Below are 15073 nucleotides of genomic sequence, written 5' to 3'. Positions count from 1 at the left end.
CTCCAAAATTCTATCTTGGAAGACATTTTCTCAAGCCAATGATTAAAAGAAGCTTACGTTACACTATTTCACTTTGTTGGCAAAGAAGAAACAGATGTTCCTTAAAAATTGTTCTCTGTGCCCTTATTACTGCTTTCCTGGTAAGAAATCTGGCAGCGATGGCCACAGGCAGGTTTCACACAAACGCCTTCTCCTGCCACTCCTCCTTCCCATCACTCCCACTTTAAAAATTAACAGCCGGCCAAAGAAGAGGGGAAATAGCTTCTGCTAAATTATCAACTTTTTACTTTTATAAACGTTTGAGTGTATTACAATTTTATATTATACATTTCTTTTTCAATTCAAATTTTCAGACGAAAACATTGTATTTTAGTAGTCAATTTATAGGCAATTTGCAACAGCGATTTCTCATGGAAAAAAGACACAGACAGACAGTAATCATTCAGATCTGTGGAACTGACTGACCATGAAAACTGACCTCCTGCAAACCATGCACACAGAGATATGCCGACCCATCCAGCAGCAGCATCTTCACGATGAACTGAATAAAGACACATCTTATGTCGTGCCCAGAATGTAGGGCAAGACTCAAAGCTCCAGGCAGTAAAATGTTCTTATAAAGGCAAGATCCAGGTGCTGCTCGCTGCAGTGCTTCACAGACATACCACGTCGTGCCGGTGGCTTGTCACTCTCGCATGCAGCAACAGGGGGCATGGTGCACTCGCACTCTCGGAGGAAGTACTTTTCCCTTGATGAGAGAACGAATCCAGGCAATTCTTCATAAAAATGACAAGGTTCAAAAAAAAAAGTTTGCTCCAAGGCACCAAGGGTATAAAGCTGTTTAGAAAATACACAGAAGTGAACAGACTAAAAAAGGAAATTAGTTCTTAATGGAGAATCTATTACTGCTGTAACTGGTGTAATAATCACTTCAGATAGATTACAATCAAAATGCACATTGATTAGACTGTGCTGTGTGAGAGAATGTCAGAACAAAGAGCCTTCCCACAGGCACTCGGGGCACTGGCTGGAAAGTGCTCTCAGGGGTTCTTCTCAGAGCCGGAGAAGCTGCACATCATTTGTATTTGTAAAATCCTTCTCCAGTCTTCTTGCCAAACTTGTTCTCTGCTACCAGCTTATTCAAGAATGGGCTGGGCTGATGTAATGGGTTCTTCACATCTATTTCATGCCACCCTATTGAGAGGAGGGAAAAGAACTCAGGATGAAGTGCTGGGTTTATTTTTACACCTTGGCATTCCCAAGGGCAAGTCTGGAGGCCTGCCTCTGCTGTGGGAGAGCCCCCCAGGCATGGCACCCCTCTGGCCACCACTGCAGAGGCACCAAGGAAGGCTGTGCTGGTGCAGTCACATCAGCCCCAAAGCTGCTGCACTGCCACCCACCTGTGCTGCCTGAAGCCTGGCCCTGCTATGGCCCTCCTGCTTATCCAGTGTCTTCTCAGAAATCACTAAGGCCAAAGGCCCAAGTACACTGACAGAAGCCATTAATTTGCTTCTGTTAGTTAACTATCACTGGCACAGTTAACTTTCAGAATACACGATAAAAAGTCTGCATTCCTGCCATTGGTATTTTGCATTCACATAAAATTCAAAATTTAATTCTTCAACTAGTATTCTGTGAAACTTGGGAACAGATAGCTACATTCAACTTCAGTAGTCCAGTTTTAATTATTATTTTTACCCTGTCTTCAGAGCTATTACATTACAATGGATATATATATTTTTAAATGGATGTGTATCTTGCTTGCAATAGAGGTTACACAAATCAATTTATGTGATAAAATAATACATTGTACCAATGTCAATTTCCTGGGATTTAATATTATACTATGGCTATATAACCATTGGGGGAAACTGGGTGAAGGTCACACAAGACCTTTTTGTGCTATATTTTGTCTTCAAGGTTACCCTGTTAAAGAGATACTAGGCAGTCACATTCTTCCTTCTCCTGTCATCTGTTCATGAATCCTCAACCTGCTAAGGCAGGATTTTGGAAGGTCTTAATTAAGACCCCTGCTAACTTGTTTTTAAAAGGCATTATAATTTACAGTTCAGAAAAACTACCTCAACTCAATAAAGACAACAAAAAATTCCAATTCCTACCATCCACGATGAACTTTGTAGTATCTAGTCCGACATAATCTAGAAGCTCAAATGGGCCCATGGGGTAACCGGCTCCTAATTTCATAGCAGTGTCAATGTCTTCTTTGGATGCATCACCTAAGGAGAAAAGGGCAGCACTGGGTCACCACCACCTTTCCTTGAATTCTCCTTATCACAGGATTAGCCCCAGAATTACTAGAATTTTATATGCTTGCACAATAAAAAAAAATGTCTTAGAGTGAGACTTTCTGGCTTGGGTAAGATTTCCTCTCTAAAGTACATGCCAAAGAGGTCATAAGGTTTTATTTGTTTTTTTGAGACAGAGTCTTGCTCTGTTACCCAAACTGGAGTGCAATGGCACAATCTTGGCTTGCTGCAACCTCTGCCTCCTGGGTTCAAGTGATTCTCCTGCCTCAGCCTCCCAAGTGGCTGAGACTACAGGTGTGCACCCCCATACAGAGCTAATATTTATATTTTTAGTAGAGACAGGGTTTCACCATTTGGCCAGGCTGGTCTCAAACTCCCAAACTCAAGTGATCCTCCCGCCTCAGCTTCCCAAAGTGCTGAGATTACAGGTGTAAGCCACAGTGTGTGGCCCAAGATTTTCAAAGCTACTGCACCACTGAGGTGAATTCTGGAGTACTAATACCCTGTTCACTGAGACAGAAGCCTCCATGCCTGGAAACTTCAGCTACTTTCAAATAAATTGGGATTTTCCAACTCTGGAATCATTTATTAAAATATCATTTAATGCTACAGCATATTTTTGATTTATAAATAAACTTTCTTTAAAAAGAAAACTAAGCTTTCTGCTTTTGTATGTATAGTTATTGTATGTATTTTTTTCCCCTAGTTTTTTGGGTTTTACAAGTAAGGAGTACTCCTCTGGCATCACATGCACACAAATCTTTTAGTCAAGATACCTTTTAAAGAAAATCCCAAACCTGAGTTAGAATTGCCACACGTTTGGAAGTCTGTTGAGTAGACTAAGACAAGGATCAATGTGCTTTTCCCTTGGAAATTTACTCTTACTATGTCCTTTGGCCCCAAGAGGCCTTTATAGAGAACAACCTGTTCCCTTTCTTTGAAATCAGAAAAGTAGAATAGTCTGCAACAAGTGGCTATCTAGAATTTTGTTCCAAAGCATAAAGAAGTCAATCAGATCAAAGTTAAAGAAAACAGGGAAAAATGTTGACACTCAGAGAAACTACTTAAACATTGATAAAGACGACATTTTTTAAAAGCATATAAAGTACTAAAGTAATGCCAAAGGATTTCAAGGCATTATAAGGTGATTAAAATACACCTCAATTATTTATTATGGTTGACATTACTAATAACTACACTAATCAGGATTAGAGATGCCTGAGAAATCATGATTTGAGTGTTAGGCCATAAGAAAGCAAAGAAACAAAAATAATCATATAGGCAGCCTCATTCATTCATTCAACTTCTATTTATTATGTAGCAGGCACCAGAGATGTAGAATGAGACAAAGATAAACAAGACAAGCATTCAAGGTACTCATGATATAATGGGAGAACTCAGATGTGTAAGCCAAAAGCTTCAACACAATAAGACCTGAAGATTCATGACTCACACAGCTCTGTGTGAGAAAAGATGGACAGATTTACTCACACTGCCAGGGCTTCACCAAAACCACCCCCATGCCTGGGTCCTGGAAGATGAAGGTAATCCTGAGATGAGCAGACCATGAAGGGCATTCTAGGTAGAGAGAACAGCACATGCAGCGGGAGGAATGGGAAGGAACACAGCATATTTGGGGTGTGGCTCTGAAGCTTAAAAGTGGGTTCTACTCAGAGGATTTCATTAGGAAGCCTCGCAGCTTCTGTGCTGATAGAGCCCCAGAATGCTGGAAGTGCTGGCCTCACAGGCTCCTCAGGCTTGGGATAAGCTCCCTGTTCTTAGGGTGCTGCCCTCGGACATCTTTGGGGCTCAGTCTCTTACTTCCTCCAGGCCTCTGCTCAGGTGTCATCTTTCAGAGAGCCTCTTCTCCCTGCATATATAAAAGAAGCAACTCCCTGAACTAAAGAAAAGGCCAGGACAAGACTCTTGCCATCTCTTACTATCTTCTTCTCTACAATTATTCATCACAACCTAACATGCTTACGTACTGGTTCATTTATCATGGGCAGTCTCCCTGGGACAGAAATCTGACAGCATAATGGTTGCAACTCAGCTAAAGTCATTTAATGAAATCTATATTCAAGGACAGGACAATGAACCCTAAAAGCAAGGCTGTAATTGCAGATTCAGAGACTCACTTGAGGACTGTTTTATTTCAACAAATAATATGAAGATACAGCACATGATAGAAAAATATCTAAATAACCCTACAAAGTCAGCACAACTCAAAAAATCCTGTTCTCAATAATGCAGAGAAAAAGAGGCAAACTTTCAGAAACAGAGAAATAAAAATTGTTGTGCCAAGTGAGAGTTAGACGTGGAATCATGTTTTAAACGAGTAATTCCTAAACTTCTTTAGAATCAAGTACGTCTGACAATCAGACACCCTCTCCATAAAAAGTGCACATATACCCCAAATTCTGCATCAACCTTAGGAGGTTCATTGGACACCCTCTCCCTCCTCCCTCCAGTTAAGAGCCTCTAACTCCAGACAAAACAGCAAAGGAAAGCTTCCTCAGTAAACTCCAGATCAGCACAGCTGAGGGCCTGGGACTTGCCCGACTTCTGTTTCCTTGGCTGGCTCAGCAGCACCACCTGCCAACCATTCTTAGCATGAACAGAGGCACCCAGCAACAACTCAGAAACAGCATTTTTACTCATCAGCAGCTGCCTATGTGCCCGCCCTACACAGGCACTTTGGGGCAAATAAAGATGAAGAGGAGCCAGAGTGCCCCAGAAAAGAGAGTACAGTAAGGGAAAGAAAACACCTGCCATGCCACAGGGAAGACAGTGACAAGTGACCCAAGGGAGAGCCAAAGCATGAAGAGTTGTGATGACAGAGATGACATCCAGCTGGGAGCTCTGCAGACACTCAGGTGGGGCCATGTGGGAATGGCGGGAGTAGAATCTGCGGTGATGACAGCAGGGGCACAGAGTGGCCAGAAGGAAGGCTCTCTGGCAGAGCCTGTAGATGGCAGGTCACCAGAGAACCCCTAAGCCTGTCTTGAGCAGGGGCGACAATGTGAGCAAGATGTCACATGGTGACTGGGGGACAGGCTCATGTTCCTCCCAGGCCTGCTGCCAGCAGAGCCCTCCTGAGAAGAGCTGACCATTCGGCCCCACCGCCCTGCCCACGCTGGCAATTAGGAGTGGGTGCCTGGCAAAGGCAGCGATCCACTGTCAGACACAGCCCATCCAGCCTCTGTCCCTCTGACCCACAGGTGTGACAGTTGACTGGGGCATGCATCAGGCCTCAGTCATAGTGTGAAGGAACAAGAGCAACAGAAGAGTGAGGACAGAGCTGGGACACTGGGAAAGAAGGCCCAACACGGAAGCCACAATGAGTGGACAGACATCAGAGCAAGAGGGCATGAGCCTCCACGAGATCCTATGGGGACTGGCGAGAAGTGCTCGTGGCGGGGGCCCAGTCATCCAGGAGGCCCGACCCATAACAGCCCACACATCATTCCAGGGAGCCTGCGCCACTCACGGCAGCACTGGCGACACCACGGCATGCAGCCCCAGGTGGATCAACAGTGGGGGACAGGAAGTTCTCCTTGCATGAGTTCAGAAACAGTCACAGAGCATCTGCCGAGGCTGTGCAGGGGGTGTGTGGGCAGATGCAGTAGGCAGTGTCTCAACTTCCTGGACAACATGATACTTTCTCAGTAAGCGCGGTAGTGGGGACCAGTCAGGAAAAGACATGAGTGGCGTGAATTTCTCTGCTACCTGAGGAACCTCATGAAGGCAGCCAGACTGGGATGGGGAAAAGCTGGATGAAGAGGCGGAACAGGCATGACAGGAAGGAATCAAAAGTGATGAACAGATGTGGCAGACAAGAAAGGGAGTCTCCAGATGCTTGAGGCTTCAAGGTGGAACTGTGGGACGGAGATGGCATGGTGGGCGTGCTCTGAGCACTCCTCTATGTTGGCTAACAGGAGGGAGCAGGCAGTGGGTGGGGGGACATGGTAAGAGGCCTGGGGTGTGACTATAGTGTGCAGTGGGGAACCAGCACCCACCCCAGGCAGGGCACCCAGCTCCTTCAGAAGCAGATTCTGAAGAGGTGGTGGAAAGAGAAGCAGGGGGACCAGCAATGATAGGCTGTTGAAGCCCATGCCCACAGAAAGCTAAGAGCATGTCCTGAAGCCAGGTCCTGCTTCTCCAGCTTCAGCCCACAGGTGGCCAGGGATAGTGAGGGCCAAAGGGCACGCACCTGTGCAGAAAGGGACCACAGACAAGAAGAGGGCTTTCAACTTACCATCTGATACTTGGTGCACTGGAGAATGTATCAAAGGGACAGTGAGGAAGACACCATCAAGAGGTGGATCTCTCACATGCTACATTCTAAAACATTACATTTTGTTTAAAAAAAAAAAAAAGACATACAACTGCCTTTCAAGGTAGGGCAAAATGCTCCGTGCTTTCTTTGAGGTGTAATTAGGCATATTTGTTGATAGATAAACATAGAAGTGTTGGTTTGATCTTGGAGCAAAAGTGAGGCAATTGCTTCCATAAACCAGAGAGAAAAGTTTTAATATTTAAAGCAGATTTTGAGGAAGCAAATGTGCTTTCATCTCTCTGGAAGAGCTGGTGTAAATGTTTTGTTTCAAAAATGACACTCTCAGGAGTGAGCATTTATGAATGAAGTAATTGAAAACAATTACACTTGCTTTTTATCCAGTCCTATTAAGGCTTATTTGCCTTTGAGGCAGATATGATAGCTACCTTTTCAGAAACCAGGGAGGGGAAGCAAGCAGGAGGATGCAGATCAATTCAGAAGCCTGGACCCTGTCCCAAGCGATATTTCTACAGCAGAGAAAAGCACTCTTTGTCAATCAAGTATTGAAGAAAACTGTTTAGACCATTCTTAAGGTTACAAAAAGTGTATCATGACATCATTCAGTAAGGACAGACACAAGACTACTAAAAACTGTCCTTACCACATATCGGCCTTGTCACATATTTCTCATCACCTGTCAGTCACAAGTTTTAGAACCTTAAGGAACTTTCAAGATCCCCTAGCCCAGTGATTTTTACATTACGATAATTTTTAAAAGCAGTAAACCTTTTAATCAAAAGCAGAGATCCAGGATATCAACCTGGGCTGGCCGTGCAATTGCTCTGGCTGGGACTGTAGTTGGGAGTTCCAGAACCCTTTCTCAGAGGCCTCACAGGGAAGCCAGGAGGCCCTGGGAAAACAGTGAAAAAGGTACCAGGGCCCATGGTGCAGCTGAGCTCACACAGCTAGAAAACAGACACTGCTTCCTCCATTGTGCATGGCCCAACCCCTGCTAGAGACACTGAGAATTCCAGACAGTGGTGCCAGGAGCTGAGGCCTGCAGCTCCTGGCCTGGGTCAGGAAGGATACCTCGTTCATACAGCCTGATTGCTTCCATGAGGTATGGAACCAGGAGGCGGTTCACAATAAACCCAGGAGTGTCCTGTTTTGGGAGAGAGAAAAACAAAAAACTAGTAAACTTTCATTAAATGGCATCTTTTGTGAAGTCACCAAATCGCCCCTTCTTACCCTGGATCATGTTTGCCCCCATTTATCAAGCTGTACATTTTCAAAATCTGCAGCATGGCTGTATATCTATCTCATATGACAATTTATCCAACAATCATAGTCCTTAAAAAAATTCAAACCCAGATGCCCCACTGCACAGATCCTGACATAAAGGCAGATGAAGGCACATGGGTGACCTGGAAGAGCATGGCTTTGGGACAGGCAGATTTGGGTTCAATCTTGAATGCTCTCTTGGTCCTTCTGTCATTCTGAATCTCAGTTTCATCATCTTTGGATTGGGGGTGACAGTTTGTCTCAAAGTTGTGAAGATAAATCAGAAAACACATAAAATGCTGTACACACAGCCCTATACTCATCCCTTTACTCCTCCTCTTTCCTCCCACTTCCCTTTCAAGAATCGACAAAACGTCACACTCCACCTTGAACAGTCCTCAAAGGAGGACTGCTTTCCAGGCTCCTTGGAGCCAATCCTAGGCTACTCAGCATCTTCTCAGGTTCCAGCGCACAGTGCAGTGGAGCTGACTTGGCGGCAGGTGCTGCGACAAAGGAGCAGAGCCCCTACAGAGAGCTGGCCTTTCACGGCACACCCCCTAAGACCTCTGCATCCTGGGGTGGACCCTGTGCCACACACGCCTTTCATCTGTTTCCCTTCTCAGTAACTAACATTAATCATCTCTCCGGAGGACAGGTGTGGGATCTGGATTTTATCTACTGATCTCTTCTGGGGATTTGTAGAGAAAAACAGGTGATTTTTTGTTGAAGCTGATTTCCACTAGGCAAATGGTGCCTCCTCTTTGGTCAAAAGGCTGTGATCCTCCTGAGGGCAGAACTCCTCACCCTGGCCCAAACTCTGCATTCCATTTCTAGCACACACTAGGTACTTCCTTAATGTCTAAATTACAGATGACCAGGCACTCCTCACAGAGCTAACCTGACTGCATGCTGGGAAACTGGACAGTAACACAAAGGATATGAACCTCCTTTAACCCTGAGCAAACTGAAACCAAGTCCTAATCCCATCTACTGCCACATGAGCACAAAGATGCACCAACAAGTTTTATCAGCTTAATTAAGATTATGAAACAATACAGATTTTATAATTGAGGCAAAAATACTCTTTTCAACTTCAAAAGGTTCACTATAGAAACTCAAGATAGGGTACCTGAGAACATGAAGCACACTATATGTAAGGTCACAAGTCAGAAAGCAGCCTGAGAAAAACATTTGCTCCAATTAGAATAGTTAATATCTTCTTGAGAAAAAGCTCACAGAGCTCAATAAGGAAAAAGTGCCAAGACTCATTAAATATTTAGACTCACTGGCCAGACGCAGTGGCTCACGCCTGTAATCCCAGCACTTTCGGAGGCCAAGGCGGGAGGATCACGAAGTCAGGAGTTCAAGACCAGCCTGGCCAACATGGTGAAACCCCGTCTCTACTAAAAATACAAAAATTAGCCGGGTGTGGTGGCGCGCACCTGTAGGCCCAGATACTCAGAAAGCTGAGGCAGCAGAATCGCTTGAACCCAGGAGGTGGAGGTTGTAGTGAGCTGAGATTGTGCCACTGAACTCCAACCTGGGCGACAGTGCGAGAGTCCATCTCAAAAAAAAAAAAACAAAAAACAAAAAACAAAACAAAACAAAAACTCACCAGTAATTAAAAAAAATATGCATTTCTGCCAATAAGATTATCAAAGGTTTTTTCCCCCATGGTAATAACATTTGATGCTACTGAGAATGCAGAGAGACAGAGGCTGTCAGTATAGTGGTGCAATGTGAAGAGATATAGTCTTTTTTTTGGGGGGGGAGGGTCTTGCTCTGTTGCCCAGGCTAGAGTGCAGTGGCGTGATCTCAGCTCACCGCAGCCTCCACCCCCTGGGCTCAAGCGACCCTCCCACCTCAGTCTCCCAAGTAGCTGGGACCACAGGTGCATACCACCATTTCCAGCTATATTTTTGTAGAGAGGGGTTTTGCCATGTTGCCCAGGCTGGTCTCAAACTCCTGGGCTCAAGTGATCCACCTGCCTTGGCCAAAGTGCTGGGATTATAGGCGTGAGGCACCGTCCCTGGCAGAAGACATAGTCTTTAAATAAAGTAATTTTATTTTATGTAATCAAATTCATATTTTTCAGATTCTTATTTATTAAACACATTTTATTTACTATACTTACTGTGTGCCAGGTACTGTTCTAAATACTTTAAAAAATTAATTTATTCATTCCTCATAATAACCCTGTGAGACAGGTACTATAATTATCCCTATGTGAGGCATGAGGACACTGAGGCACAGCGAGGTTAAGTAGCTTGCCTAAGGTTACACAGCTAATAAGTGCCGGTGCCAGGATTTGAACCCAGTCGGGCTAGTTCATACCCTTAACCTTTATACCACACTCCCCTCATGAAATCTCACTAGGAAGGCACATTCCAGGCATATTAATGTCCCTCTTCTATGTCAGGTATTGGTAAAGTACAATACTGTAGGCCAAATCCAACCCACAGTCTGTTTTTGTAAGTCAAGTTTTACTGGAGCATAGCCATACTCATACTGCATATACTGTCTATGGCTGTTTTCATGCTACAACAACAGAACTAAGTACTTGCAACAGAGACTGTATGGCTGAAAATATTCACTATCTGGTCCTTTACAGAAGTTTGCTGACCCTTGTCCTATGTGGTTGCCATATGCTGTCCAGATGCCTCATCAAGAGCTTCAATAACTGACCCAGAAAGACCCTCTGAAAGCCCTTAGAATACCACACAGAAAGAGTTCTGGAATGACCTAACGAGAACAACTTAATGAGAATAAAGAGTTCCCATATCTGCAGCTGCCGTGGCCACTCTGATGGAAGACTGAATCATTACTTTGTAAATTAATGATTATGCTGCTGAAGATAATCATTAGCTTTTCCCTATACTTCTGTTTCCATATCTTTTTGTCTTGCACAGATGTTCTTTTCAATACTATTACTACTTACTTCCACTAACAAAGCATAACTGGGTAAGAAAGTACAATCATAACATCCAATTATTAACATGATTTTAGAAATCTAGATGACTTAAGACTACGGAACTAAACAAACAAAAAATGGGCATTAAAACATGAGACTCCCTAACAACACTTTACCTATGGACAGGGAAGAGCAGAACACACAAGCCTGCTTTCTTCGGCTGCTGGAGTCCACCTCAACAGATGGCTTCTTCAGATGATTCATGAACAACATGATTTTTCATGAGTTAGTACAGTACTGTGAGTTCAAACTCGAGAATATTTTAGAAAGCAAACGTTTGCTATGAGAACTATAATGATATAAAGGATTATGGTTTTAAAAAAAAAAGTAGATGACTTATATGTAAATCTTTGTAATGGTGTAGCATTTTGTGACAAAACTACCCCTTAACAAAAACTGCCAAGTCATGCATAAGTATAGTCCCTGAGTTTTGGGGGAACTAAAGAAGAACTAAAGCAAATGGAGAAACTTAAGGTAATCAAAATAATTACCTTCAGGTAGGTTATCATTTCAGCAACTGGGATTATTTTATATACAATAACTGGGTAGCTTAAGAAAGGGGAAAAAAAGACGGAAGTCAAGCAGGCTTTTCACTAAACCATGCTGCTTCTTGAAAAACAAAACAACAAACAACAAAAACATAATGCAACTTTCCGGTGAGAAACAGGTTCCTTACTGCTACTTTGGCAGGTTGGTCACTTACTGTCTTATCATTTATTTCACCATCTGTAGTATTTTTTGCAAAAGTAAAGCCCTCATTTTCTGTGAGGGATGTATGTATTTACCAGGCTGTACCTGACACACAGGGTTCGGACTCCCAGCGGCCCAGTAGAAGTTAAAGCTGATAGGGCAACCAAAACCATTTATGAAAATGCAGCCATTCATTAGGAGACAAAAGCCAGGACCTAGAGAGCAGTACTGTGTCTTCTACTCAGCTGGAGTCCTCAGCTCCATTCAGGTCTCAGACTATCCACCTGATGGCCTTAGGCATGGCTTAGGAGTCCAGTTTCCCTATCTGCAAACTAGAACAGGAGGCGCGGACTGCTCATTACAGCATGTGGACAAGCTTGCAGTATACAATGCTCCCTCTCACATAATTCTATGAGAAGAATTCTACCAGGAATAAGTCAGGGTCCAAGAAGAAAAGAACCACCTCCTTCCCAAGCTACCCATACTCTTACCTTGCAAGCAACAGGATGCTTTCCCAGGGCTTTGCTAAAGTCTACCAAAGATTCAAATGTCTTCTGGCTGGTCATTGGTGTTTTAATGACCTGGAAATGCAAAGCAGAGAATTATGACCAGAGTCAGCAAGCAACTTCAGTAGAATGGTTCAAGGAATGATTGATCAAAAGGTTCCATATAGGCAACAAAAATAGTTTGAGTTTCAGCATAGAAGTAGGAATCTCAAGCCAGAAACAATGTATTTCCCAAAATGACTATTTTAAGACAACAGAGGCCGGGTGTGTTGGCTTATGCCTATAATCCCAGCACTTTGGGAGGCTGAAGCGGGCAGATCACGAAGTCAAGAGATCAAGACCATCCTGGCCAACATGATGAAACACCGTCTCTACTAAAAATACAAAAATTAGTAGGGCGTGGTGGCGGGCGTCTGTAGTCCCAGCTACTTGGGAGGCTGAGGCAGGAGAATAGCTTGAACCCGGGAGATGGAGGTTGCAGTGAGCCGAGATCATGCCACTGCACTCCAGCCTGGGTGACAGAGCAAGACACTGTCTCAAAAAAAAAAAAAAAAAAAAAAGACAACAGAGTACTGTAGAATGTACAAAATCAAGGCTTAAAATACAAGTGTGTGTGTGTACGTGTGTGTGTGTATGTGTGTGCATAGGACAGTTTTACAGGCTTTGTTGTTGAGACAAGCCTGGGTTCAGTTGCACCACTTACTGGCTGTGTGTCCCTGAGTATGTTTCTTGAAACTGAAATGACACTGAAATCTCTCTGTTCACCTCAAGGAGAATGAAGTTAGATTGGGAGTAAAGCACAAAGCCTAAGCACAAATGCTCAATAAATGCTGACTTCTGTTATTTAATTATTTGAAGTCTGGAAGTATATGATGGTTGCCCTTAAAGTCCTCTGCATGGGATCTGACCTTCTATTATAGATGATGAGGAGCCCCAGGAAAGTGAAGTAATTTGCCAAAGTGACAGGTCTCCTGGATTCCTACCTGAGTATTCCTCCCATGACTCCACCCTCTGCCACACAGATGCTCTAGAGGCCAGCGGCCCCTTGGCTTTAGAGCATATTCATCCTGCTGGGGAAGGCTTTTATTACAGCAAGCGGGGCCTGCTACCTGCTCCAGCAGCCCTCCTGACCTCTGTGAGGTGCAGGCAAGGACACAAGGGCTGTCCTACTGGCTTCTGTAGGAGACAGCATCAAGCACAATGCCTCACACAGTCAGCCCTCAGTAAGCATTTACAGAACTCATGTGTCGGGAATTATATTTTGGTAAATGGAAAGAACCAGATGAAGTTTATATATATATATATATGTAAAACGTAAAGGCCAGTAAAGAACTTCAATCAGAGTCAAAGAGTCTACTTTGACCCTTTGGGGCATGTCTTCACTGTGCAAGAGGGCCGTCTGACTTGGCGAACTAATGAGCTAGTGTCTGTGCAGGGATGAAAGGTGCTACATAAATGAAGAAGAGTTCTCACTCCTGTTTCATGTGATCACAGCCTGGGCTATGGTGTCATGTCGTGACACCAAGAGAAGTGAATGGATGGAAACAGAAAAAGACACAGTGAAGATGGAGATGAGGAGGACGAGAAAGACCAGAAGCTACCCTGTGGGTACCACAAATCAAACAGAATCCCACAGCTGTTTGAAAGGAGGTCTAAAAAGTCTGCATCAAAACCACAGACTGAGCTGGGACAAATGTTGCTGACTATGGAGTTTTCAAAATAAGTTTTTGGTTTACAGGAGTTAACAATAGTGAAGGTTTGTTGTTTTTTTTTAAACAGGAGAGACGCATGTTTAGTCACTCATTCATTCATTCAACAAACAGTAATTTGTACAGATATGCTGCTCATAGTTACAACAGAGTCTGAAAAAAAAATACATACATATACATTTAAATGAGCCCAGTCCTAAGTAAAGGAGCCACTCAGCTTATTATACAAGTCATTTTGGTGTACACCACCAGCAACACAAGGAAGAGTTAAAGTTAAACAATAAAAGCTGAATAGAGAAGAATACTTTTACAAAATACTTTCTAGAAAATAGCAGCATTTGCTAAACATCAGCTATTAACAGCCAACACACTACACTTCCAAAGACAAAAGCATACATTACCAGATAAATGCAGTTGAAAACATTATTAAAGTAAATCTACAGAATGTGTCTATCTCTAAAACACTTATATATACAATATAATAACTAAAGAAATTAGTCCCTAAGTACTGAAATGTTGGAAATGCATGCCACTTCTGTGCTCTTATCTGCATGAGGATAAACACTATTTCTTCTGTTCCCCAAACCCCTCCACTCATTCTTCAACTTCCTCAAAAAATCAGACTTGGAGGATAGGAGAAAATAGGAAGAAGCTGAGAAACAATGTTAGCAAGACAGAAAAGTCCTACTGCAAGATAGTCGAAGTTGTCACTTGAGAGAAAACTAAAAAAAGGGCCATTGTTATGATTTATTAAAAATGCTTATGCTTAGTGGCGGGGGAATGAGGAGGATAAAGGAAGGAAAAGGAGTTGGAAAAGGCAATAAGGAAGAAAACAGATGATACACAATCCCAGAGAGGCCACAGTCAGTCTCTGGAGGTTTACCTGGCCCTACATCACCCGCATGGCAGCATAAGCGTCCCCCACACTTCGCACGGCAATAACTCCTCAACCTCAGAACAAATAATAGTGGCTGCTTCTCAGACCCTGTAATTAGGGCCCTGTAAAAGGAAAGTTGCCCCACTTCAGGTGCAAACTGCCTACTGTGACTCCAACTCCAACATATTGGAGTCTCCAAGCATTCCAAATAGGATGCTGGGGAAACCCTCCCTGCCTCCTGCCTCCTGCCTCCACCTTCCAGGTTTGTGGTCAGGAGGCTCAAGGCTATCAGAAGCTGGTTTTATATTTTTACTTGTAGGGTTTTTTTATTTGATATAGGATCTTGCTATGTCGTCCAGGCTGGAGTGCAGTGGTGCAACCACAGCTCACTGCAGCCTCAACCTCCCAGCTCAATCAATCCTCCCACTTCAGCCTTCCAAGTACCTGAGACTACATGCGTGTACCAAAACACCTGGCTGATTTTTTATTTTTT

The 15073-nt window shown here is 43.6% G+C and overlaps 1 protein-coding gene across 1 annotated transcript in view; it reads right to left on the bottom strand.

Annotated features, from left to right (window-relative positions):
• Positions 1 to 252: 252 nt before the first annotated feature.
• Positions 253 to 15073, bottom strand: part of HADH (hydroxyacyl-CoA dehydrogenase) — a 45906-nt gene continuing 31085 nt past the window's right edge. Inside the window, 4 exon segments of the mRNA NM_001261209.1 lie at positions 253 to 1194; positions 2121 to 2237; positions 7636 to 7708; positions 11980 to 12069. Of these exon segments, the coding sequence (NP_001248138.1) occupies positions 1076 to 1194; positions 2121 to 2237; positions 7636 to 7708; positions 11980 to 12069 (399 nt within the window). The 3' untranslated portion in view covers positions 253 to 1075.

Source organism: Macaca mulatta, chromosome 5 (genome assembly GCF_049350105.2).
Source record: "Macaca mulatta isolate MMU2019108-1 chromosome 5, T2T-MMU8v2.0, whole genome shotgun sequence".
NCBI classification, from domain to species: Eukaryota; Metazoa; Chordata; class Mammalia; order Primates; family Cercopithecidae; genus Macaca; species Macaca mulatta.
The sequence above is the reverse complement of the archived record's forward strand: the minus strand, read 5'-3'. Positions and strand labels throughout refer to the sequence as shown.